This window comes from Piliocolobus tephrosceles, chromosome 11 (genome assembly GCF_002776525.5).
Source record: "Piliocolobus tephrosceles isolate RC106 chromosome 11, ASM277652v3, whole genome shotgun sequence".
Classification (NCBI taxonomy): Eukaryota; Metazoa; Chordata; class Mammalia; order Primates; family Cercopithecidae; genus Piliocolobus; species Piliocolobus tephrosceles.
This window is the reverse complement of record NC_045444.1, coordinates 65,976,289-66,003,582: the sequence shown is the minus strand read 5'-3', so window position 1 is coordinate 66,003,582 and position 27,294 is coordinate 65,976,289. Positions and strand designations below refer to the sequence as shown.

Genomic DNA, 27,294 nt, shown 5'->3' with positions numbered 1-27,294 from the left:
TTCTACAGCAGGACTGAGCTGTAGTGAAAATAGCTTTGACACTGGACTACACGATCTGGCAGAACCTGTGATATCAGAGGTGTCAGTGGTGGAAAAAGATGCAGTATGGTGTTTATAGAAATCTCAGTGGGAAAATCACAGTTCGGGTGTCTGGGGATCTAGATGAAGGCTGCGAGTCTTTCGAAAAATGGCCCTTATAATGCTACTGGTAAAGAGGAAATACTTATTGTGGGACACTAAATGACACAAAACAAAATGTACCTTGACTCCAGTCTGGGCAACAGAACGAGACTCCATCTCAAAAAAAAAGTGACTTGTTGGACACACCATGTTATAAGTTCTGGGAAGCTCAACTGTAATCCATCATAAGATAAAAGAATTACATTTGGGATGAAGCACAAAGAACACCACAATCAATCTATAGGAGCAGATAGCATACACTCTGACATCACCGTTAGAGTTGCATCAATACTTCTCCCTCAGCTCATACTGGCGACCATACGGAGCAGAGCTGTGGTCTTGATCAATAAGCTGAAGAAAGAAAAAAAAATGGCTGAGCTTAGTTTATGAATGTGTTGCCCACGTATGTGGATGAAAGCTGAAATTGGGCAGCAGCTTATATTACAATCTCATTAAAGAATAGCCTTGAAGACAGTGGAGAGAAACAGTCTTCCTAGTGGGCAAAGCTCTGAATGGTGCACCTTGTCATCTAGTTTCTTTAGAAGGAGAAGTAACCTGGGGTTAGAATATAAATATACTTACAGGAAATGACAAACATCCTGGCTGGCTGGTCAGAGGCCTGAAAAGAATGAGTTTAGAAGACCGCAAATAATGAGTCCTGAGGATCTTAGAGGAACGTGGATATACATATTGGTGTTGGCAAAAAGTGTGAAGATATTTTTATCACACATCAATGTCCACAAGAAAGTATAATCTAAGGAGTAAGCACTAAAAAAAAGTAGAAAAATTACTCAGTTAGTTGATGTCAGCCTGTCTTTATTAGTGGCCACCTTGGTGCTGGTACAATTGGCACAAGAACAAAATGGCCAGGGTGGCAAAAATGGAATATATGCACAGGTCCATCAGCATATATCCCCACTTACCACAGCTCATCTACCTACTTACTGCCTTATCTGAAAGCTTAACCTGTGAAACTTATCCTTAATTTGACACTGAATCTTTAGGAGATCAAGAAAACACTTGGTGGTAAGTAGACTACATTGAGATCTTTCCATTCTAGCAGTTTAATTTTATGGGAATATTTATTTTGGGAATGCATTCGCATTTTATACTCACCAAGACTCATCCAGCACCAGTATCAGTGGACTTCCACCATGCTTCATCCACAGGTATGGAATATAATACAACATAGCATCCAAGTAGGACTTACTTCATAGCAAAGGTGGTGCAAGTCTGTGACCATGGGTTCCACTAGATGTATCACATGCTGCATGCCCAGAAGCTGGTGGCCTAACAGAGCACTGGAATGGTCTGCTGAAGGTTCAGTTGAAGTACCAGCTAGAAGACAATATTCTGCAAGAATGAGGTACTGTCTCTCAGGATGCAGAGTCCCTAGTAAGAATAATACTTGGGTCCAGGAAACAAGGGATGAAAACAGGAATATAACCCAACTTACCATTTTTCTCAATGACCTGCTGTGGGACATAGTATTTCCCATTCCTACAACTCTGAGCTCTGTGGAATTGGTGGTCCTAATCCCCAAACGTGGTACATTCTTGCTAGGGACACAGTGTCCCACTGAACTAAGCTCAGCAGGTGCCTGGGAACATGAGATTTCTAGAGTTCAGGGGCTAGTAGGCAAGAAAGGAATCAATGCTTTGTCAGAGGCAGCTAAATCCAAACAGCAGGAGGAGATAGGCTTGCTGTTACGCAATAGGAGCAAGTAAGAATATATGTGGTACTTACATGATCCACTTGAGCATCTCTTGGTAATCCCTTACCTTATAGTAATCATCAGTGAAAAAATGCAGCAGCACCTGCCTGAAAAGAAGATCACTACCAGGCGCTCAGACTTCCCAGGAATTAGGATGTTTACACCACCAGTTTGACCACTGAGAGCAGTAGAGTAGTAGCTGACAGCAAGGGAAATTTAGAATGAATAGTGGAGAAGAGAGGCAATGGATTCAGTGTGGCCTCAGGACCCAAAGATGGGAAGTGTAGTTTGTCTCACTAACTTCCCACTTCTAAGTTTTTTTTTTGTTTGTTTTTTGTTTTTTTAAGGAAGAAATGTGCACTAGAACCCTGGAAAAGATGTTCCTGAAATGTGTATGGAGACTGGGTCCACACGGTGTAACAGGTGGACGGTGACAGGCGTAGAGATATGCTGCTCAGATACCTCTTCAGGAAAGGACTCGTTTGTAGCCTAGCTGCAAGAAGTGTGGTTAGGTGACAGCCTTCAACTGTTGACATCTTCATATCCACCTCGGATTTTTAGTTGAGACCACGCTTTTCTTGGGGTGGCTCTAGCCAGTGACTGAACAAAACTGTCGTACAAGGGCCTAGCCATTTCATCCCATTATAGGCCTCTTCATCTTTGTTCTGGAGCTACCCCTGCCCCATACTATTTCCTCCCTTTTCCTTTCACCTTGTTTATTCATAAGTCTTCCTCAGTGTCTGCTTCCTGAAGGACCCAACTGACAAGTCCATTCTTTTCCAGCTCCATCTAGTTCTCCTCTGCTCAACCCTAACTTTCCTATTTCTGTCAATAATTGTAGAGGTAGTATATTCATCATGGCTCCCTAGAGGGACAGAACTAACAGGATATATATACATATATATATCCTATTACATATATATCCTAATATAAATATATATCCATACACACACACACACACACACATAAAGGAGAGTTTATTAAGTATTAACTTACACAATCACAAGGTTCCACAATAGGCTGTCTGCAAGCCTGAGGAGCAAGGAGAGCCAGTCTGAGTCTCACAACTGAGTAATTTAGAGTCCAATGTTTGAGGGAAGGAAGCATCCAGCACGGGAGAAAGATATAGGCTGGGAGGCTAGGCCAGTTTCGCCTTTTAACGTTTTTCTGCCCGCTTTATATTCGCTGGTAGCTGATTAGATTGTTCCCACCAGATTGAGGGTGGGTCTGTCTTCCCCAGTCCACTGACTCAACTGTTAATCTCCTTTGGCAACACCCTCACAGACACACCCAGGATCAATACTTTACATCCTTCAATCCAATCAAGTTGACATTCAGAATTAACCATCACAGATAGTATTGTGGGTTTTTAAATATATAAATACAAATGTTCATCTCCAGATCCATCTCCTGTGCCCTGTATTGGTACACCAAAGTGCACCATCAACAATGGCCAAATATCTTAAATATGAAATAAAATAGATAACACTATTGTATACTAGCAATTATCTTAAATGTATCTTGTGAATCAACTAATTCAACTCTTATAACTACTGCATGAATGGGTACTATTAGTATTTCCATTTAACAGATCAGGAAACAGCCACAGAATGTGAAGTTACTTGCCCCAATCATCCATAAATAATCAAAGGACTCAAGATTCAAACGTAAGTAGTCCAACTGCAGTGTTTTTATTCTTAATCCTCACACTTTGCCTCCAGAAAGGAGTGGAAGCACAGCACCCTAAAACTGTAATAGAGAAGTGTGTGGAGAAATCAGGCCTGGTTTATGAAAGATTTGATAACATAAAGATATTCTTGTTTTAGAAAGAGAGTTTCCAAAATAGCAAGTAGTTGAACTTTTACGTTTTGTTACTAGTGAAAAGTGAAGTTTAAAGAAACAATTTGTTTGATGCCTTTGTTCTGCATGCTGTACAAACTGCTACTTCCTACTCAGCCAGGCAATCTCCTTATTCTCAGGTCATATCAGTTGGTACCTTAACTTAAAAGACAGGCAACATAGTCTCTACAGAATTATTTTTTCCTCATTATTTCACTCTATTTATGATTTAATATTCTCCCATTCTCTTGGCTTGGATGTCTTGGAATTTATTAGGCACTTGACTGTTGGTCAAACTCTTATAAAAAAGTCTCAAGAAAATCTCTCTCTTAAGATTTTCAAGGAAAGTGACAACTGACTCCAAAAAAAAAAAAAAATTTCCCCAAATGCAGTGAAATAGTTTTAGATTAAAGTAAATTTGTCTAGACCCTAAACACTACTAGGCTGCCAGTGCGCAGCCTGGATGTTAACTCGCTGGCGCGCAACTGTATGAACTACAATTCCCATCGTACACCGCGCCATTTCACCGCGAAACTACAATTATGCTTTCGTCATTTCCGTCAGCACAGGTGCTGGATGTCGGACTTCGTAGTTCATGCCAACTTCTCTTTTTAGTCGCCATTTTGTTAAGAAGACAGTGTGCCTGGATCGACTGCTTTGACTCTGGCATTATGATATGGTATCTGAAATAAATTAAAAGGATAAGCGTCAAGCCAATTGAGCGTCAAGTTTTTATGTATTTCACTATCTGCCTTGTTCCTACTGCCGGTGCTCGGGCAGAGGAAGTGACGTATATCCGGTGAAATGGCGGCGCGGTGGAGCTTTAGGTAATTACCGAACTCCGTGGAGTCCCCGTAGGCAGCGAAGCAGAGCTGGGGTGGCGGGTCGCCGGGTCGGGTGGGAAGTGAAGGACCCTGAGGAGTGGGTGCGGGCTCACTGATACGGCTGTGAGCGGCATTGGAGTGTGCGTGGGTCTTCCCGCCACGCTCGGGCCCGCGAGAGGGGTGTGAGAGTGGCTGGGTCCGAGGAGTCCAAGCTGGTGGGGAGGGAATGAGCTGCCATGAACTGACTGCCTGAGCGGACCGACTGACCTTCCTTGTGAGGTTCCTGCAGCTGTCTGAAGTCCTGCACCAACACGCTGGTGCTCTGTTGTTCCGTGTGCAGTGTGTTTTATACTTAGAGCCTCTGGAGTCCATTGGGCTTGTCAAAGCCCCTTTCCCAGTGCCCTGGTCCCAGGGCCAGGGGAGTGGGATTAATGAGCTCTAGTTGATTAAAAGTTAGTTGAAGTACTTGCACTCTTTTGCCTCTTTCAGGCATTATATCCCTTTGGCTATTTGTTTTAAATTTCATTAGCAGTTTCTTTTTCATTTATTTGCCCTGCAAATACTGATAGTTTCTAGAGTTTAGTTTTGAAGACACTTCGCTTCTCTTGTGTCCTCTTGATCTGTCATTCTTGATCCTTCCATAACTTGAACTATCTCCAGTGAGGTAATAACTGCTAAACTTGGGTGTCCAGACTCCACCTCTCTAAGGAGCTTTGGGTCCTATAACACAGCATTATGGAACGGAAATATAATCGTTAATTTCACTGAGTTTAACTGCAAAAACTACCATACCTATTTCCACTTAATCCTAACAATTCTTTTGAGGTAATTGGAGAAGGCAGGATTTGGAGAAAGGCTATTCTAGATGCAAGAATTCGGTAAGAGTTTCCTTTGCATTTTTGGATGTGCAGAGACTCGAAATAGCAGATAAACAAGCAAACTTGGTCCTCAACAGATCAGTTAACCTACCTCTTCTCCGTATTTAGACTTATCTTGTTGTAGGATTGCTTGTGAATTCAGGAGTTAACATAGATTATCCTACTATGCAAGGGCAGATTTAAAATTGACATTAAAAGTGTGGTTTTGACCAGGAGAGGAGAAGCCTTGTTACAGGCGTTATCAGTAGGTTGAGGAAAGCTACTTTTGTTGGTCCTGGGTGATGGACTAGTAGACCAAAGATTTCAGTTTTATTTAGCTATTATTAGGTCTATCACTTGGAGCAAGTTACTTAAAGTCTCTATTGTCAGCTTCATCATCTGAAAACATGTAGGTAATAATACAATACCTGCCTCACTGTGTTGTCTTTTTTTGAGTATAAAGAAAATAATGCAGATGAGGCACTGAGCACAGTGCCTGATATACAGTGTTAGCTTTGTATTATTGTAAATTGCTAGTGTGATATACAGTTGATGAGTTCTGTCTGTGCCTCAGTTCTTGCCCTCTGGGTCAGAGTGTTGCCTTTCCACCTTTAAGTGTCCTTCCAGGTTTTTTTTTTTTTGAGACGGAGTCTCACTCTGTCGCCCAGGCTGGAGTGCAGTGGCGGGATCTTGGCTCGCAGCAAGCTCCGCCTTCCGAGTTCACGCCATTCTCCTGCCTCAGCCTCCCGAGTAGCTGGAACTACAGGCGCCAGCCACCACGCCCTGCTAATTTTTTTTATTTTTAGTAGAGACGGGGTTTCACCATGTTAGCCAGGATGGTGTCTATCTCCTGACCTCGTTATCCACCCACCTCAGCCTCCCAAAGTGCTGGGATTACAGGGTGAGCCGCTGCGCTCGGCCAGTGCCCTTCTAGTTTTAAGTGCCCATACCACTTTTATGGAGTCTTACCCAACTCAGTTGACTGGGGCTCTGAGACTGTCTTGGTTATAAGTTAAAGGCCAAGAACTTTGATCTAATACCCTGGTCTAGTGGTTCCAAAAATGTGGTCTCCTGAATCAGCAACATCTCTTTGAAGCTTGTTAGCAATGTAAATTACTGGGCTTCACCCAGTTCTGTTGAATCAGAAACGTGGAAATGCAGGCCCAACAGTGTTTTTTGTTTTGTTTTGTTTTGTTTTTGCGCCAAAGCATTCGAGTGATTCTCATGCCAGTTAGTTTGAGAACTTCTGCTCTAGCCCATCTTTTAGGGGCATGCTATGGTTCATCCTCCGCCTGTCCTCAGAATCAGGTTTGCTGCCCTCCTTGCTCCAAAGTACTTGATCCGTGGCCAGCCAGTATTTATTATTATGCCACCACATCCTTCTCTGCTTTGGATAGATTACCTCCAATCACTTTTTGGAGTTCTGACACTTCCTAGACTACCTGTTTTTTCTAAGCGAGCTTTCTTAGCTCTATTAGCTTTCCCAGCTATTGAATTTTTAGAAGTTAATTCTTCTGGTGGGGCGCGATGGCTCATGCCTGCATTCCCAGCACTTTGGGAGGCCACGGCAGGCGGATGAGATCAGCAGTTCGAGACCAGCCTGGCCAACATGGTGAAACCCTGTCTCTACTAAAAATACAAAAAAATTTAGCAGGGTGTGGTGCTGTGCGTTTGTAGCCCCAGCTACTCGGGTGGCTGAGGCAGAAGAATCACTTGAACCTGGAGGCAGAGGTTGCGGTGAGCCAGGATCACTCCACTGCACTCCAGCTTGGGTGATAAAGTGAGCCTCTGTCTCAAGAAAAAGAAGAAGAAGAAAAAGAAAAGAAGTTAACTCTCCTTCCCCGTGATTGAACATTGTTGAGTGACCTATAGTGGCTTGTACCTGAGACCACCCAGAAGACAGCACAGTGACACATTTTGTATTTCGAATGCCCATGCCTTAACTTGAATAATAATTTCAGTTTATTGTCCACCTGTATTTAGATGGAATTTTGTACTACCTATCATTGGTCATGGTTTGTTCATGGTGCCTGGAGCTAGTCCAAGAAAGAAGTGGCTATTAGTAATACATCTGATCCCACTTATAACTTTGAAGGCTACCTTGTTGAATTTCCCCACTTTTCTGTTTATCTGAGCATGGGAGGGTGGTGGAACTGTAAAGCCAGAGAGCATACTAGTTTTGGCAAACTCCCAGACTTACGCTTTTTCTCAGTATATACATTTCCCAAGTGGACATTGGAAGAGACATTTGAATGCCTATAACAAAGTGCAAACTTTAAGCATGGATTAAAGCAAGGCTTTACTATATATAGTCCAGTTAATAGGTCTTTCCTATTGAACAGATACCAAAAACGGGATATGCTGCCTTAGCCTTGGGACATATAAACTCCTGTAGAATGGATTAGCTAGTGGGAAGGATGAACTCAGTGGCGACTCATGTTTAACCTTTCTTTCAGCCTAACTTATAAATGGTTGGAGCTAGACAGAGTTCAGCACTTCCACCTGAAAAGTTACTCTGTGAGTCCCTGAAATAGTTTGTCAGTGTAGCTTTATTTTAGACCTGGCTACAGGATTCTTTGTAGTAGAATGCAGTGCTTACATGTCTAGGGGCTCAATTTCTCTATAGAGGCCAACACCTCCGAGTTTTCTTTAAACCAGAATGTGGTTTACTAAGTGGTTCTCTAATTAAATAATCAGGTGACTTTCAAAGCTGTGCCATGAAAATTGGCAGAATGTATTCACCCATGTACTTAATTAGGCAAGCTGAGGAACAGATTTGGGGCAGGAGAGAGTGGTTTGAATGAATGATGAAGGCATATGGCATATTCAGTAATTAGAGTTGATTTTGTAAGTTGAAAGAACTGCACCTTCAGGGATAGATTTCCTTTTGCAGTTCCTGCAAAGGAACTAGTATTTTTTTCATCTCACTCAGTGAGGAAGTGTTTTCAAGCTTCTTGCTCCACAGGTTAACATGGAGTGAAGACTAATAGGGAGTGGCATCTGATAATGCTGTCTTGATGCACTAAGACTTGGAAATCTTAGTATTTCCAAGAAGTAGGAGTTAATAGGTGAGACAAGGCTGCTGTTGTATTCCTTGATGAGCAAGTTGACAAAATGGCATTGTAGGGAGTTCTGTGTGGGAAGAAATAGGAGTAATCGCAGAAATCTACACTCCCCATTTTTAATTTAATTTTAGAGTAGGAACTTATTAAGTAGCAGACACTGTCCTAGGTTCTGGATATGTAGCAGTGACCAAAAACCTTGAGGATCCAGTGTCCTCAAACAGAGGCTTTCATAGTTTAGCTTAATGAGTCTCTCATGTTCCATCTTATTCATGTTCAGTTTTTCATATACACCCTGGAATCCCCAAATTCTCTGTCTCTGAGTCTTTACACATGGTTATCTTATTTCCCGAACGACCTTTTTCCCCTTTCTATATGGATAATTCCTACTTGTTCTTCAAGACTCAGCTTCAAGACCTGCTTCTTTCTGTATGTCCCAAACCCTCTTTTCCAGTAAAACTTTGTTTATAACATTGTTGTATTACTTAGACGTTTCTTCTTTACCCGAGGACAGAGTCCTCAATGCCTTGTCTGCTGTGTAATGTATGTATCTCCCCACCATACATAGGCACTGCCTTTAGTAAAGACCATGACTGTGCTTTCTTTCTCTTAGCTTCATAATTCCTCATTTTCTCTGTAAGCACTTTTCTTTTTTCTTCTTCTTTTACTATTCTTTTGAGATGGGATCTCACTATGTTGCCCAGGCTGGGACTCTAGGCACATGCCACTGCACCCAGCTTTTCTCAGCCACTGAATGTAAATATCAGTTATGGCCCTAGCCTAAATGGAACCTTCCGCCAGCCTCCTATATACAGCGACAGAATGAGGGGAAAACATGGGCAGATTTGATAGAATCAGTAGGATTTGGTGACTTATGGGGAGTAAGGAAAAGGAAATTGCCCCCCTGGGAAGCTTTGTAAGTCATATCTTAGAAGAAGAGCTGATTTGAGATGGGGAGAAGGAAATAATGAGTTCCAGTGTGGATTTCTTTAGTTCAAATGGCCTTTGACACATCCACATAGAGGTTTCCTGTAGCCAATTGGACATAATGATTTGAAACTTCAGAGAAGATTGGCTGGAGTAAAAAGTTGTTTTCACATGTTAATTGAAGCTGTGGGGATGGAGAGATGATCTTCTACAGAGAATATGGAGAAAAGATAAGGACTATTCATTCGTTCATTTAACAAATATGTATTGAAAGCCTCTGGTGTTGGGTTGTCTCTAGTGTAGCAATGAACAATGAACAAAACATAAATTCACAAGCAAAGATTAAACTCTCAGGCATAATAAATAATAAAGGGGTGGACAAATGAAGGTGGTGTCCCTGTAAGTTGACAAGTGAGAACTTCAAGAAGGGGATTAGGTGCCAAATGCTAGAGCATTGTCCCATAAAAGAAGGAAGCCGCCCCTGGATTTAGTAACAAGAAGTTATTGTGTAACATTGGTAAGTGTTGTGAAGTAGTGGGAAGGGAAAGCCAAATTACAGTGGGTAGGAGAGGTTAAGAATTAGAGACATCAGGCTGGACATGGTGGCTCACTCCAGTAATCCCAGCACTTTGGGATGCCCAAGTGGGTGGATCACTTGAGGTCAGGAGTTCGAGACCAGTCTTGCCAACATGGGGAACTCTCGTCTCTACTAAAAATACAAAAAATTAGCCGGGCATGGTGGTGCACGCCTGTAATCCTAGCTGTTCAGGAAGCTGAAGCATGAGAATCACTTGAACCTGGGCGGTGGAGGCTGCAGTGAGCTGAGATCGTGCCACTGCACTCCAGCCTGGGTCAGACTCTGTCTCAAAAAAAGAAAAAAAAAAGATTAGTGGCATCAAGTGTGAACTTACATATCAACATATCAAAAAATAGCTGTGTAGGGATGAAACGGTAGAAATAGAGAGAGGACAGGATGAAGGGAATTTGCCCCATAAATGTCATAATTTATTTTTAAATGAATCATTAAAAAGTTCAACATGTAGAATTTTTCTTTAAAACCAACTTAAATAGAAATCAGTACTGCACTGTAAATCAAGAGACAGCTGATTGAAATGTTGAAACTAACAAAAATAGACAAATTCCTGTTCTCATTGATCCTGCATTCTGTTGAAAAGGAGCACATTGGGGAATCTTCCTATGCATAAAAAAATTAAAAAAATTAAAAGTATAGGCCGGGCATGGTGGCTCAAGCCTGTAATCCCAGCACTTTGGGAGGCTGAGATGGGCGGATCACGAGGTCAGGAGATTGAGACCATCCTGGCTAACATGGTGAAACCCCGTCTCTACTAAAAAATACAAAAAACTAGCCGGGTGAGGTGGCAGGCGCCTGTAGTTCCAGCTACTTGGGAGGCTGAGGCTAGAGAATGGTGTGAACCCGGGAGGCAGCAGAGCTTGCAGTGAGCTGAGATCCGGCCACTGCACTCCAGGCGACACAGCGAGACTCCGTCTCAAAAAAAAAAAAAAAAAAAAAATTAAAAGTATTTCCAAATGATTGTATTACTTAACTCTTTGGTTACTTAAACAGCCTAAGATGGACTAGCTTCATGATATAGGAAATGAATGGGGGTAATACTACCTCCCAGTTTATAATGTGAAGATTTCAGTATAAATAATGGTATCATTGGGTTCATTAAAATGTCTTTTTTTTTTTTTTTCACTCATCTGTGTCTGACTGTTTTAAAGTGTCTCAAAATTTGGGGTGTCTACTCTCCACACAGAGTTGCAGACCAGTCAAATGCTTTTACATTACTTATTTCTTACAGAAAACAATGTCCAGAACTATCTGCACAACTTCCAGCCCTGAACCTGGCAATCTAGTCATTCAAATGGTTATGAGAACTATCTGCACAACTTCCAGCCCTGTACTGGAACCTGGCAATCTAGTCATTCAAATGGTTATGAGTCAGAGAGCACACCTGGTGTATGCAATGACCAGGAAGCAAAACGGAGTACAGCTCTGCAACTCTTTTATTTGTAATTCTTGGAGCCAGAAGTGTTTTGACTTCAGTATCTTGTAGTTTTTAGAAAACTGCAGTACCTAGCCTACATATTAAGTAATCCCCCTTTTGGGGTCTGTGCAGCATCCTCTAATCAAGCATATTAATATTTCTGCACTGTATCAAGTCACATTAAGTATCAAGTCAGTATATGCTAAGTTTTGCTGTCAAGTGAGTTGCCACATGCTTAAGAATAATCTTTGTATTTTCAGAGCTTTACGGAGTTTAGAACTGCCAATAAGGGATTGTCAACCTGTACCTGGTGACTTTTCTAGAAAGAGACAGGAGTATTTTGACTCTTTTATTTTCTTGAAATTGTGATTCTATGCTGACATCAAATTATAATTTTTTGGCCTTATGTGGTATATCATGAGGCAAATTTTTCCCTAATATGTAAATATTTTTAAGAAGGGAAAAAAATAGCAAGAAACAGTTTTTCTAAACAAATAAGTTTTCCTTCAGTACAGATACGGGAAGTATATAGCAATCTTGTTTCATGTTGTTCAAGAGCAAAGCCAATCTGTTACTCCTGTTTGTTCCCTGGGAAGGGAAATCTGTTCCTTGGGGGCTTGGCTCTTGTTGAGGTATTTTCTGAGAATTCCATTATCTCCCCTCCCATTATATTTTGGCATTTAGAATAATTTTAAGACAGTTTTTATTTTGTATTATATAATATTACCACTTTCCCCATTGGGCAACTAAGGTGTTTTTTTTTGTTTGTTTGTTTTTGTTTTAAATATGAACTCTGTTAAAATGTTTGAAATTCACCAACCCTGTTGTTACTATTTAGAAGCCGGAGGAGCCAACTAAAGGTATCACTGTTGATTCCCCCTTCCTTTAGCAATTTTACGATAGTATGTTTCAGCAAGTTCCTCTAACTTGAACTGAGGACACCAACGTGACAATGGTAGAAGTGTTTTGCTACTGAAATCATCTGGAAAGCAGTGCATTTCAGCCATTAGTTGAACATTTTCTCATTTTCTTAATTTTTGAGATAATTGTAGAATTCACCATTTTCTGGTTAACAGTCTGAAGTACTTATAAATGTTGTTAAATATTTTGCTTTCTAATGCTTGATGAAACTGAGAGAAAAACTGTCATTTTTTTAATAGTGCTCTCGTGAGTACTATATTTCCTATTGGAAAATATCCTCTTTCTTCAGGAGAGCAGGTGTGGTTTTGTTGAGTTGCTTTCTTGTGAGAAGGGGACAGAAATTTAATAATTCACCATGAAATTCACATAGTGATGCTTAGAAGAGCAGAGAGTGCTGTAAACTCTAGATAAATTGCTCTCATTTCAGGAATTTCCAATTAGTGTAAGTATTAGCATGCATATGTTGAACTCAGAATTTCCGAACAGGCATATTCTGTATAAATCTGTACAATGACAATACTGTATTCATTTTTTGTTACAACTATGATAGCAGTCTACTTTACCATATTGTCATTTTCACACTTACATTTTGAGATGTGGAAATGTAACAGATTGTACTTTATTGCCATAAATTATTTGCTGATGAAGATTGAAAGGGGAAAGATGATATCAATCAGAAAGAAAACTCATTAAATTTAAATATGTAAGGTAACTTGAAATAAAATGCACAGAAATTGCTTGTTTTGAAATGTGTAAGTAGGTTGGGAAGAGGAACTGGGTTTAAAACCCAAGGAGAATAGCAAAGGAAAATGCTAAATCTTGTGCAATAGGGTCAAATGATTTTTTATTTTTACTTTTTGCTCATAGTGTATCTAGTCACAGTGAATTCTAGGTATGCTAAATTAAATAAAGGAATGCTTAAAATTACTATGAATGTTTGAAAAGAAGTAGTACTTTGTTATATTAAATCACAGTCTTTGCTATCTGGAACTTTGAATGAATGGATCAATTAAGGCTAGGATAATTTTCTGGATAGTAGTCTGTGCTTATTTACATTTTATAATTTACCATTTTGGCTTCAATTCATTAGTGTTGGCATTTTCATTGGGACACGATATATGCCTTTGGCATCAGATAAACCTGGCTTTGAATTTTAGCTTCTGCCATTTACTAGGTGTAATTTGCTTGGACAAATTGCTTGAATTTGCTGTGCTTCAGTTGTTTCACTGAAAAACATGGCTTAAAAAAATCGCCAGAGCAGGGTAATTATGAGGATTGAATAAGATTGTATAAGTAATTATAAATTGTGGCCATAATTTCTCAGGTTTAAAAAACACTTCTTATCTGTGAATTATTAAGAATTAATTCATTTGGAATTTCTATGTCCCTTTCCAATTGACCTACGACTAAGTTCTTCACTATAAAGTAGGTAAGCTGTGGAGTCTCTCTATTCTGCCGAAGTGGCTCATAGTTTGAGAACAAATTGAGAACCTAAGTTTCTTATGTAGAATTGAAAAACTGAGGAGACTTGGGGAAGAGTTGGATTTTGGAATTACCTTGGGAATACTTTCATAAATCAAGTATGCATGGGTTTCTCCTGTACTTTCTGCCCGTTTTCTGATTTAGTAAGTCAGAGGTGGGCCCCCGTATACGTACAAGTAATTCTCCTCTCATGCATTTTTTCTTGATTCGGGTTGTTTTTAATATAGTGATATCAAACTAGTTTTACACTATTAAGTAGTGATTTAAAACTGACGTGTAGGCAAAAACCCCAACCTGTCACCTTGCTTGAGTGGCTTAGTGTTTTGCTTATCGTTATAGATTTGTTTCTTATACCTAGAATGTAAACTTCATGTGAACAGGAGATTTTGTTAGGGTAGTTCATTGCTGCCTGTCCAATGCCTAGAAAGATGCTGGGCAAATAACAGAAGTGCTGTAAGTATTATTTGTTGGGGAACATGTGTATGTATAAATAACACTGGGTTTAAAGGTCGTGAAGGATATGTTAGAAATGTTAAATGGTTGTGCTGGTAGAGGTAGGGAAAAAAATACCAGTATCTTTGAGCAGAAGTAAGTCCAGTAAAGTTTTGAGTTTTATGGCTCTAAACCTTTGTAGCCATTAAAAACGGGACCTTTGGAAAGAATCATGCAATTTGGTTTCGACAGAGTCATCTTGTTGAGGCAAATGAGGAAATAAAAGGAGTATAAATGTATTTATTACCACTGAACTGTACACTTAAACACGGTAAAGATAGTAAATTACATCTCTATATATTTTTATATTAAAACATTTGAAAAAGAAACGAGACTTGAAAATAGTGAAACAATTTTTAAAAGTGTTAAAATCCAGCTGAGATAAGGGTTATCCCTACAGGGATCTCATCCTCAGGTGAGGGAGGGGGTAACTTCTGTTTTAAATATTTTTAAAATTCTATTTTAATTTGTAGGCTTTTAAGCTATATTTTGTACTTTTTTTTTTTTTTTTAGTCATTACTCTAGGAAACAGTATATATATATCCTTAACTTTTCATGTGCTACTTAGAGTCGATATTGTATCACCTCACAAAAGATATAGAAACATTGCATAGTGTAGATCCATTTTGGTCGCTAATTCTATATACTATACATGTATGTACTCTGGCTACATATATTATAACCCCTTAAGACATAATTTTTGCTGTAAAGAGTCCTATGTATTTTAGATAAATGAAAATAAAACAATATTTTGTAATTCCTGAGAAAGGTATCATTTACAGTAATCTTCATTTCTTTCTGAGAAACAGTTTCCATCTAGTATCATTTCCCTTTAGCTTGAAGAACGTATTTTAGCATTTTTTTGTAGTGCAGGTTTGCTGGTGATAAATTCTCTTAGTTTCTCTTAGTTGTTGTTTTTTGTTTAATCAGTAAATGTGTTCATTTTGTCTTCCTTTAAAGAGTGCTTTTTCTGGAATTCTAGGTTAACTGTTTTTTATCTTTTAACACTTTTAAAAATTGTTTCACTATTTTCAAGTCTCGTTTCTTTTTCAAATGTTTTAATATAAAAATATATAGAGATGTAATTTACTATCTTTACCGTGTTTAAGTGTACAGTTCAGTGGTAATAAATACATTTATACTCCTTTTATTTCCTTCATCCTCCACGCCCCACTCCCCTTTCTGGCCTCTGATAACCACCAGTCTGCTTTATCTTCATGAGATCCAGTAAGTTTTTAGCTTCATGTAAGTGAGAATATGGTCTATTTAGTTTCTGGTGAGAAGTCAGAAGTAATTTGAATTGTTATTTCCTTGTATGTAATATGTTGTTTTTTTCTTTTCTGCTCTCAAGATTTTTCTCTTTATCTTTGGCTTTAACTATTAACTATTCTGTTAAGCGTATTCAGTGAATATTTTATTTCATATATTTTTCAGTTTTAGAATTTGTTTGGTTCTATTTTATCGTTTCTCTTGGCTGAAATTTCCCAGGCATATTTTTCTTTGCATCGTTCCATATGTTTTAAAAACCATGGTTTAAAAACCTGGTATACTAATTCCAGGATCTGGGTCATCTCAGCATTGATCTGTTCTGATTGTCTTCTCCCTTAAGATTGGGCCACATTTTTTAAATGTTATTTTAAATTGTCTCCTGAATATTGTTATTTTTATGTTATAGAGACTCTGGTTTCCTTACATTCCTCTAGGGAGTGGTAACTTTTTAGGGAGTTAACTTGGTTGGACTTAAATTGCAAACTCTAGTCTCTTTAGCAACAGTTCAAATCTTAGTTCAGTTCTTGGCAGGAATCTGTCTTGTACATGTGTTGGTTCAGAGATAGAGATGTGGGAACAATTTATACCCAGCATATGGGGTTCCCCTCCACTGACTGTCTCCCCTCCTGGATTCCCCCCTCAGTTTCCAGCAGCTGTGGTTGTCTCAGACTCTGTCCACTTGTTCTTCAAATGAGAATGGCTGCAGCTTTTCATCAGTTTTAGCCACGCTTGCATGGTACAGACTGCAGCTTGCCCTCAGACTGAAGCTATATTAAATGGGATAACTCACTCATGTTGCTCCTTTCTCAGGGCATCTACTGTCCTCTAGACTGAGCCTGCTTTTGTTCATTCTCCAGTGTCTTCAGGTGGATGTTGTATGTTTGTCAGGAGTTTATGGTTGTTATTGGTGAAAGGATTGGCTTCAGTAGGAACTTCCTAGCCATTTCAGAAGTGGAAGTTCAGTTACCGTTTTAAAAAACTTGTTCAGAAGTGCCACATAAACTACCCAGTGTGGTCCTGGAAATTAAAACACTCTTATTATTTAAGTTCTTAGAGGAAAATAGTGTAATTTTTCTATGTATGAAACTTTCTAGTCTCGAACCTCTGTTTCCCCTTTGAAGCATGTTGTTTATTTGACTTTTCATAACGTAGGCTTATTAAGATAGTAACTCTTGCATGGTATCAGAATAGACGGTTAAAGTTAGAGGGGTGTGCCTCTCCTCTCTGCTACTGTCACAGAGTCTGATTTTATGAAATGTTTTACATAACTTATTCTGGATTTTCTCAATTATTTATCTAAGGTATAGCATCCAGTAGGAAAAGTTACTCTGAACCTAAGTTCAAACAATAATGTCATAGCTGTGGGCATAATAAGGTCCTAGACAGGCTAGTCTGTGGGCATTAGGATTTAGGACCCAGAGTAATCTTTTTTTGTTGTTGTTGTTGTTGGTTTTTTTTTTTTTTTTTTTTTTTGAGTAGCTGGGACTACAGGTGCCTGCCACTAAGCCTGGCTAATTTTTTGTATTTTTTTTAGTAGAGATGGGGTTTCACCATGTTACCCAGGATGGTGTCGATCACCTGACCTCGTGGTCCACCCACCTTGGCCTCCCAAAGTGCTGATAAACTTTAAGATACCTAAAGAAAAGTTTTGGGTACAACTTGCCAGTCAAAAACAAGGTTGAGCTTTCTAAACAACTGCAACTAATTGAAGAAAGAGCCTATTAATAAGCATATTATGTAAAGTTACTCACATTTGTCTATTTAACTATAGGCCTCATACATAAGCAGTGATGTGCTTTAGATTGCAGTTATATTTTATAGATTGATATGTTTGCCTTTACTAACCATGACACCATGCCAACCATGGTAATAGAAACATTTCTTAACTTAGTAATTTGTATACATCCCCATCTGCATTAAATCATAGCAGCTCTGTATCACTTTATAATATCAAGACTATTTATATGTGTGTGCTGATGAAAGGAATACTTAACAGGGTGTCCTTATTGTAGGTTTCTAGTTGTAAGTCTAACTGGTATTATAATTTAGTTATCATAATTATAATTGAAATGGCTTATCTGACTTTCAGTGTTCTCTTTTAAAAGAAGGAATTGGACCAGATAATCTGTTATACCCTTTCTGACACTGAAATTAATTTTTTTCCAGTTGTATTCAGTTATTTTGGTACTAAGCACATTGCTTTCTCTGCATTCTCTGTATCTTTTAATGCTTTTATTTTGTTTTCTATTTTATTTTTGGGATTTTGTTGCCTTATACTATAAACCATTTAGATATGTACTTCCAATAAAATATTTGAATGCAAGTTCTTTGTGAACATAAGTATCAATTTAGCATCTTACACAAAATTACTAAAATTTACTTAGAATATTAAAAGACATCTGAAGATTTTAGATTTAATGCTGATGACTAGGTTTATTCTGAGCCAAATACTTAGTTCTCCTATGTGCATATATCTGAAGCTTTGTGCCATTAGTGGATCACATTGAGACATAATTATTGTAGTTTAGCACCTTAAATTTCTATGTGGATTGTATTTATTTCTTAATGATCATTATTGCAAGGATATTGGGTGTTTCATTCTTTGTCTATATAGAAACATTGGATTTTTATACTCAGTTTATATAGAGTTTCTCTTCTGTCATTGTTTCCTCAGTTTTTTAAAAAATAATACCACACTGCTATGTTATGATGTAGGTATGTATCTCCCTCACTGTGAGAACACTTTTAATACAGTTATAGGACATCTCTTTTTAAATTAACTTTTGTTCCCGTTGGTCCTTAGAATAAAACCTATTTGCTCTCTTGTTCATGGATTTTTTTCCTACTTATATGTGTTAGGTATACGTTATTATGTGTAACTACTTAAGGATTTTTAAATTATTTAGTTATTATATTTGTTTTATGGATTTAGAAAAATAAGGCGGTCAAATGTCCATTGTGTAGGAAAAAGATCATCATTTTACACACTTTACTAGTGTTAACAAAGCTTTCTTTGGTATATTTTGTAGGTGATGTTTGCAGACAGAAAAAGCAAACTGTCAAGGAATTCAGAGCATTGAGTACTTGTTCTTTGGACCAGTTTGAGGAGTCTTTGATTTATTGGACCAACTGGCAACAGAACATGAAAAGTAGTGTGGCACAGATAAAAGTAAGTGTTTGAAACTTAAAACAGAGGGTGTAAACTTATAGTCAATTACCTATTATTTAAAAATAAATGCATTTATGTAATTAGGACATTAGAGCCAGACAATAGAGTGGCACTTAGATTGATGCAAAAGCAATTGCAGTTTTTGCAGTTTTTAAAACCACAATTACTTTTTGCACCAACCTAATACATCCATCTAACTTAAACAATTTTAAATGCAGATACTTAGCTCTGTGTAGGTATTAGTGCGCATGAGGGCAGTTGAGAGAACATACAAGAGTGTGTGTATATGTGTGTGCGTGCATGTGTGTGTGTACACATGGATGCATGCATCAGGGCCTGCATATATGATGTGAGTGATCAGGTGTAAAAGAAAAATAAGTGACAAACAGTGCAGGGAAATTGCTGCGTATCTGTTTACAATGTGAGCCTCTTTTTGCGTATTTCTTATGAATAGATGGTCTGTTATTCTGTGCTGTACTTTAGACAGTGTGTGTTCATTTATTTAACAAATGCATATTGAGTTCTAGTGATTGTTCTAAGAACCTTGAACAAAATAGTGTTATATGTGTTATATGTTATATTGATTGTTATATATTATAGTGATTGTTCTAAGAACTTTGAACAAAATAGTGAATAAAACAAATACTTGTTTTCGTGGAGTTTACATTATAGTTGTTGTAGGGAGGAGACAAAATAAATTATAAACTTGGTAAGTTATATAGTATGTTAGAATGTTAAGTAATAGAATTGTCCTATGGAGAAAAGAAGTAGAATAGAGTAGGGGGATTCAACATTGAGGGGCTGCAGTTTTTAATAGAGGAGTGAGTAGGGCCCATTGAAAAGATAGCCATTTGAGCAGAGACTTGAAAATGTGAGAATTAACTATGCCAATATCTGGGGGAAAGAGTGTGCCTGGCAAAAGGAACAGCAAAGACAAAGAATCTAGAGTGGAGCAGGTATCAGAAGGGGAGAATTGTAGGAGGTGAGGGCAGGGCAGTAATAGGGACCAGTCATTCCATCTGCTTTCAAAACTGTTCTGCCTGGGAGTGGCCTTGGCAGGAGAGCAAACTACTCAACTTCCTTCTCTTTCCAGCTGCATGGATTTAAAACCAGGACATCACTTTTTGGGCCGTGGAGTCAGTAAAGGGGGAACTGTATTTTTATTTGGTTATAAATGTAGGCACTCCTCCCTTCCTCTCCTCTTACAGCTGTGCACAGCTAAAGTTCCTTCTTTAGTGAGAAGCAATAGATTGCAAGCTCCTTGACAGTAGGCCCTGTGGTAGGTGCTTATTAAGCTGAACTGATAGACTTGTAGAGTACGGCAACCTCTGCTGCAATCTTTTCCAACCTCTGTCAAGTGTGAGAAGACACTCACCCACCTCCCTGCTAGGTAGACATCCAGCCTTTGCTTGCATATCTCTTTTGGCACGGGGCTCACAGTTTCCTAAGGTAGTTCCATCTGTCAGTAACCCTTGTATATTGTACTGAAATCGGCCTTTTTGGGGCTTGTACTCATTGGTCCATTGTTACTTAAACAGTTAATTTATTGAGGACCTAGTAGGTGGCAGATTCTGTGTTAGGAGCTGGGGACATAAAGAAAGGAGACCTTGTGCAGAACTGGCTCTTGACAGAGCCGTGTTAGACAAGAGCACTCAGATCTTTACACTAATGCCTTTTACTCAAAGGGAGAAATGTTTAGCCTTTCTCAGATTCCTCTTTTGGTTCCTCTTAGCCTCTGCTTCTCCACGCTTCCCTCTTGTGGCCCAGATGGGTCTCCTGTGGCATTTTCTCCCCCAGCCTATGAGTGAGTGACTTCATTTAGCATGCCCTTGACGCTTAGTGGCTTGGTTCTCCCAGCCAGCTCTCTTTGGTCTGCTTCCATTTCTCTCCTTTGTGTTAGCCACAATGGGTCCACTACCTGGGTTGATGCTTATTCTTTCTTTAGGTGAAGCTCAGCTCTTCCTTTGATATTATGAGGACTCACCTGTTAGGTTCATAAGGCTTCAACTGAGAATCCCCTGTTTTTCCCTTGAACCTTACTGTAGCTTCCTTAGCAAGCTCCCTACCTCTTCCAGCCCCTCCTCGCTCTTTCTCTTAAAGTCTAATGGATCCTGAAAGCCACTGGACTCAGGCTTCTTGTTCCCCTTGTCTCCTCATACTGCTCTCTCTGCGTTGTTGGAGACTATGAGTTACTGCATGATGTCATCATATTTGTTTTGCTTCATGAACAATTTATAAAAATTTTAAAGGTAATTCTGACTGTGTAGTATATTCAGCTACTGCACTGACTTACAATCTAAACTCTGCGATAGAAGAAATGGGAAATTCAAGTTCTTAATATTTGATTCATACCCAAAAGTGATTTTTAACTTGGTGAAATCCTATTCATCTACCAAAGCCAAATTCAAGTCCCGGTTTTCCCATTTTCATCCCTTAGCACTCTATGCTACAGTGATTGTTTCCTACTCAAGATCTCCTTTTAGCACTTAGTATGTGTGCCAGTCATTTGTTACTTGATCATATTTATGAAATCCTTCTTCTTCACAACTTCAATATTTTTGGTCTCTTCCTCTTGCTCACAACAGATGTTGCGGAGATGTGTTAAAAATCATTAGCACAGAATTGGGGCCTTCTCCTTAATGTAATCAAAATAACTTTTTTGCCTTGTAAAAGAAAAAGGAGGTAATGCAGTTTTATTGTTCTCTGTCTTCTCCCCCTTCTCTCCCCCGCCACCCCCCGCCTTCTTCTTCTTCTGTCTCTCTCTCTCTCTCTCTCTCTCTGTCTCTCTGTCTCACTCACTCTCATTCTGGGGAACATATAATCTAATGTGTTTAATTATGGAAATTTTTATAAGCCTCTCTGTCTCCTACAAGACCATAAGCTCCTTGGCCTTTCTTATCTATTGTAACCTTCAGAATGTCTACACAGGAAGGACTATGTTTTGTAATAAATGATCAGTATAAATATTGTATTTTATGTTACCATTGAATTTAATGAATCTCATGCTCTTTATTTGACCTAAGAGCTTTATGTGAAGTTTTATGGAAACCCATGTCATATATATTGAACAATTCTATTTCACGGTGTTGCTAAGTGAAATAAGTTTTAAAACTTTCTTATATTAGACACAGAATTTTAAAATGGTTGAATTTAGTGCAGAGTAACAGCTAAACTATGGTACTTTAAATCATCAATTTTGATTACATGCTTATTCACCTATATAGGTTAGTTAGTGGATACTATTCAAAAAATTCAATAGTTAATGAGACTATTTTGCATTGTACTTGTGATTATGTTAGACTCAAACTGCTGTTAATTAGATAGTCATAAAATCAGAGGAAGTTGGATCTTATATTTCTACTCAGAATAATTTTCTATTTTAAAATATATCCTTTCTTCATTAAGGAGGCAAGCATGTAAGTTTGCAGAACAGTTACTCATTGTTTGATTTAGTTTATCTTAGATTTCAAGATTAAGGTATGTTAAATGCTATTTTTCTTTACAGTATGGTTAATTAAAATTATTTTAATTCTTAAAAAAAGGCTTGTCAATATTTGAATGTTGACCAGTTATATAAAAAATTTTACCTATATACAGAGGTAAACATTTTGGTTCCTTAATGTATTTGGATTTTTTTAAATTAGGATATAGTCTCAAACTGGACTGTCTGTCTCATGTCAATCTCATGTTACATGAAGTTACTTATTTGTATATTGATAGGAGATAGGAGGTACAAATCTTTTTTCAAAAGATTTGGAATAGTACTTATACCCTAAAGTAATGTTGTTCGATTCCCTAGAACCTACCATAGTATAATACATATCAGACACTTGATTGATGTTTGTTGAAAACAAAAACAAATTTTTTTAAATTTTTTATTTTACTTTTATTTTTTTAAGAGACAGAGTCTCGCTGTCTCACTCTGTTGCTCAGGTTGGAGTGCAGTGGTGCGATCTCGGCTCACTACAAGCTCTGTCTCCTGGGTTCACGCCATTTTGCTGCCTCAGCCTCCTGAGTAGCTGGGACTATAGGCGCCCGCCACCACGTCCGGCTAATTTTTTGTATTTTTTAGTAGAGGTGGTATTTCACCGTGTTAGCCAGGATGGTCTCGATCTCCTGATCTCATGATCCGCCCACCTCGGCCTCCCAAAGTGCTGGGATTACAGGCATAAGCCACTGCGCCCGGCCAAAAATGAACTTCTATAAACATGTTAGAGTCAGTTTCTTGCCGCTATTTTACCCGGTACTGAAGTTGTGGTTTTCATAAGCCAACGGAGATAGGAGGTAAGTACAATATCGTGGCTGAGGCAAGAGGATCACTTGAGCCTGGGTGGTTGAGTCTGCAGTGAGCCGTGATTGTGCCACTGCACTCCAGCCTGGGCAACAGAGCGAGACCCTGTCTCAAAAAATAATAATAATAATAATAATTACAACTTACTACATAGAAGTAAAATATAAACTAGGTGTCATCGAAAATTTGAGAATTATCTTTTTCTACCTTGAATTGTTTTGGCTAGAAAGAAGTATTTGGTCCTGCGAAGGCGTAAGAACGATACAGTTAATTTTAGGGACTCCGTGGAAAGGGTTGGGGAGGGTAGCGGTGGCAGTTAGGGATAAAAGGCTACACATTGGGGTACAGTGTACATTATTCATGTGATGGGTGCAGCACAGTCTCAGAAATCACCACTAAAGAACCTAACCACGTAATCAAACACCACCTCTTCCCCATAAAACTATTGAAATAAAAACTGAAATAAAAAGAAACAAAAAATAAAAGTAAATAGGAAAAAAAAAAGAAGTATTTGGTCCATAATGAAAACAGGTGCCTGCCACAGACAGGCCCATCCAGGATGGTCTGAAAATTTTGTTTTATCTTATAGATTGTTTAGGTTACATGAATTATTTTTAATGATTTAAAAAATGTTTTGATACAATTTCTAAAGTACTTCCAACTTTCTAAGCCATGTATTTCAGTCTATGTTTTTTAACATAAATAACATAAATAACTTGTGAAATGTTTTATCCTTTTTTTCCTCTTTTAAAGCCTTCTTCTGGTCATGACAGAAGGGAAAACCTTAATTCATATCAGAGGAACTCCTCTCCAGAAGACAGGTAAATAGTTTAATGTGCTCTGAATGAAATGTAAATTTTTTTTTTTTTTTGAGACGGAGTCTCGCTGTGCTGCCCAGGCTGGAGTGCAGTGGTGCACGGTCTCTGCTCACTGCAAGCTCCGCCTCCCGGGTTCACGCCATTCTCCTGCCTCAGCCTCCCAAGTAGCTGTGACTACAGGTACCCGCCTCCACGCCCAGCTAATTTTTTGTACTTTTTTTTAGTAGAGACGGGTTTCACCATGTTAGCCAGGATGGTCTCCATCTCCTGACCTTGTGATACGCCCGCCTTGGCCGCGATGTAAATTTTTATAGTAAGGTTTATGTAATAATTTAGCTCTTAGATTTCTGATTTTAGGGTGGATAACTTCTTTTTAATGGTTTTATAGCCAATATTACTTGAATGGGCTGTAGGAGAAATCATCCTTACATGACTCTTCTAGGAGTTTCTAGTAAATAATTCCAGAGATTATGTAATTTTTATGTGAAAGGGAGTAATTTTTAGTGTTTCAAATACTAATGGAATGAAAATGTAAAATGGAAATCTCAGTTGAAATTGCACTATTTAGAAGTGCTGCTTTTGCTACTGTTAGTATTATCCCTTACTTGTACGTAGCTCTGTATTGTCTTTAAAATGTTTTTATATAGATTATGTTGGGGTCCCCAACCCCCAGAGCCATGGACCAGGCCACACAGCAGGAGGTGAGCAGCAGGCCTGCCAGCATTCCTGCCTGAGCTCCACCTCCTGTCAGATCACCTGTGGCATTCCATTCTCATAGGAGCACAAACCCTATTGTGAACCGCATGTGTGAGGGATCTAGGTTGTGTGTTCCTTATTAGAATCTAATGCCTGATGATCTGAGGTGGAGCAGTTTCACCCTGAAACCATCCCCTCACCCCCCACCATCTGTGGAAAAACTGTCTTCCACAGAACTGGTCCCTGGTGCCAAAAAGGTTTGGGACCTCTGGATTATATCATATTATAATTATGTTAAGATCAGCGATCCAAAAATGTTACCATTAATGTGCATTATGAATTCATATTAGCACTATAATTATCTCATTTATGATCATTGAAAGACCATTAAGCATATGGTCTATTAAAAATAATGACTGTAAAAGTAATTTTTTATGCCCATTAAAAATAATTTATGAAGGAAGAAGCACCCTTCAGACTTTCTTTCAGTTGTCTAACTGAAAGAAAGATGTACTTTGTACTTTGTTATTCTACTCTGCTAAATATCTCTATGTACTTGTACTTTGTTATTCTACTCTGCTAAATATCTCTAAAAACTTTGCTTTGTGAGCATCAAGTTAATTGTCCTGATTCATGATTACTTACTACCTTTCACCAACTGCCTACTCCCTATATATTAAAAAAAAATAATAATAACTCTTTTCACACGGACACATACACAGGTATATGTGTGTATAACTTAATTGTAGATGTGTATATAAAATATGGATTATGCTACTGTATATCTATTATGTACATATTTAACTTCTCTTAAGGTTCTCTGATTTTATTGACTTTTAAGATTCAAATAATAGATCTGATGCTATCCATCCTTGTTTGCTAATAATTTCAATCCATTCTCATTGCTATCCAATAATGCGTTTTAAAATTAACAAGTGATGAATATGGTCTTTTGGTGTGGAATTAAACTGATCCTTATAGAGGCCAACCAGTGACATTGGTCTCATACATTCAGTGTTTTGATAAACAAGCCAACTGAGCAAAAGCAGCCATTTTTGGATAGTCTTTTTCATGCTAACTATATATGATATCCAGATATGTCTCCTACTAAGAACGAAGTGAATCAGGATAATTCACTAAACAAATAAGTTTGGTTAAGTGAATCCTAGGAGTTGTTCTGCTGTGTACAAACTGAAAGCTTTTGTAATTCTGATGGAATGAATGGGTGTTAGCAAAATGAGCTGTTACGAACAGTTTGACAAGATGTTGTTCAGTCAGAGAGTTGCTTTGCCCTTACCAATATATGACTTTCCTAAATATTTATAACATAGTTGTTTTTAATTTGCAACTTGGTTTTCTTATTTTATATTAGATATGCAGAACAAGAAAGATCCCCCCGGGATAGAGATTACTTTGATTATAGCAGATCAGACTATGAGCATTCAAGAAGAGGACATTCTTATGATAGTAGCATGGAGTCACGGTTAGTGTTCTGAATGTCTAACTTGTAGAAAATTATATTTGTTTAAACTTTCTTTATGCTATATTTATAATAAAACCAAAAATAATAGTAGCCAATATTAATTGGATGTTCTTAGGTGCCAGGCTTTCTAATAAGGGCTTCATGTGAATTAACTTGTTATTGCAGCAAATACGTGAAGTAGATACTATTATGTCTGCTTTACAACTGAAGAAACTGAGGCCTAGAGAAGTTTAGTAATTTGTTCATGTTGTGAAACATAATAGTGGCAAGCTCAAGTCTGTCTGACTCTAAAGCCCAAGCTCATTCGTTATATTGTACTGCAAGAGGGGTTAGCTTATGTGATTTTTTGAGATTTTTTACTAAATGAAAGAAATTGATATTCTATGATATAGAGTGGTCTAAAGTTACTTTCCTGCGTAATGACAGAGGGACATTGAGACTAAAGTTTCTAATTTGTAGTTTTTCTCTACATGTAAAGGATTCTTTCTTGAGCTTTAGAGAACTTGGTTACCCACCTGTTCCTCTGGCTAACAAGACTTACAAGATTTACTTGGTTGAGAAATGGGCAAGGGAACTGAATGGAAGGCAGATAGCAAGAAACATTGGAATGAGAGTGTTTGGAAACTCTTAGGGGTAATATTTAAGAAGGGTCAGACATTAAGTGCCATTCATGTTTCATTGAAAACTTGGTAGAGTATTATAACCCCTTGTTATTGATTTGTATTTATTTTCAATTCTTTTTCTCTCTTGTAGAAATTAGTAATAGTTTTTACAATGAGAATACATTGGTCCCCACTTACCCATGGGGAATGTGTTCCAGGACGCCAGTGGATGCCTGAAACTGCAGATAATACCTGAACCATATATATACTATGTTTTTTCCAATACATACATACTTATGATAAAGTTTAATTTATAAATTAGGCATAGTAAAAGATTAACAACAGTAACTAATACTAAAATAGAACAATTATAAGAATATACTCTAATAAAAATTATGTGAATGTGGTCTCCCTCTCTCAAAATATCTTATTGTACTGTAGTCACTTATTTTTGGACTGTTGGTTAACCACTGGTAGCCGAAGCCTTGGAAAGTGAAACCACAGGTAAGGGGTGACTACTGTGTTAGAAAGATGTCGGCGTTTTAAACATTCCCTTTAAAACTTCACTAAAGGGCCTCTGTGTTTGCTCAGGAGAAAGTATAATGGAATTAAAAGTTACTTAGTACATGTGGGGAGAGACTCTCCAGGTAGAAGTAATG

The 27,294-nt window shown here is 38.2% G+C and overlaps 1 protein-coding gene across 1 annotated transcript in view; it reads left to right on the top strand.

Annotated features, from left to right (window-relative positions):
- The first annotated feature begins 4,271 nt into the window (after positions 1 to 4,271).
- The window catches only part of CWC22 (CWC22 spliceosome associated protein homolog), a 61,408-nt gene continuing 38,385 nt past the window's right edge, over positions 4,272 to 27,294 (top strand). The window contains exons 1-4 of the mRNA XM_023212354.1: positions 4,272 to 4,560; positions 18,606 to 18,745; positions 23,790 to 23,857; positions 25,923 to 26,033. Of these exons, the coding sequence (XP_023068122.1) occupies positions 18,719 to 18,745; positions 23,790 to 23,857; positions 25,923 to 26,033 (206 nt within the window). The 5' untranslated portion in view covers positions 4,272 to 4,560; positions 18,606 to 18,718. The remainder of the gene's footprint in view (positions 4,561 to 18,605; positions 18,746 to 23,789; positions 23,858 to 25,922; positions 26,034 to 27,294) is intronic.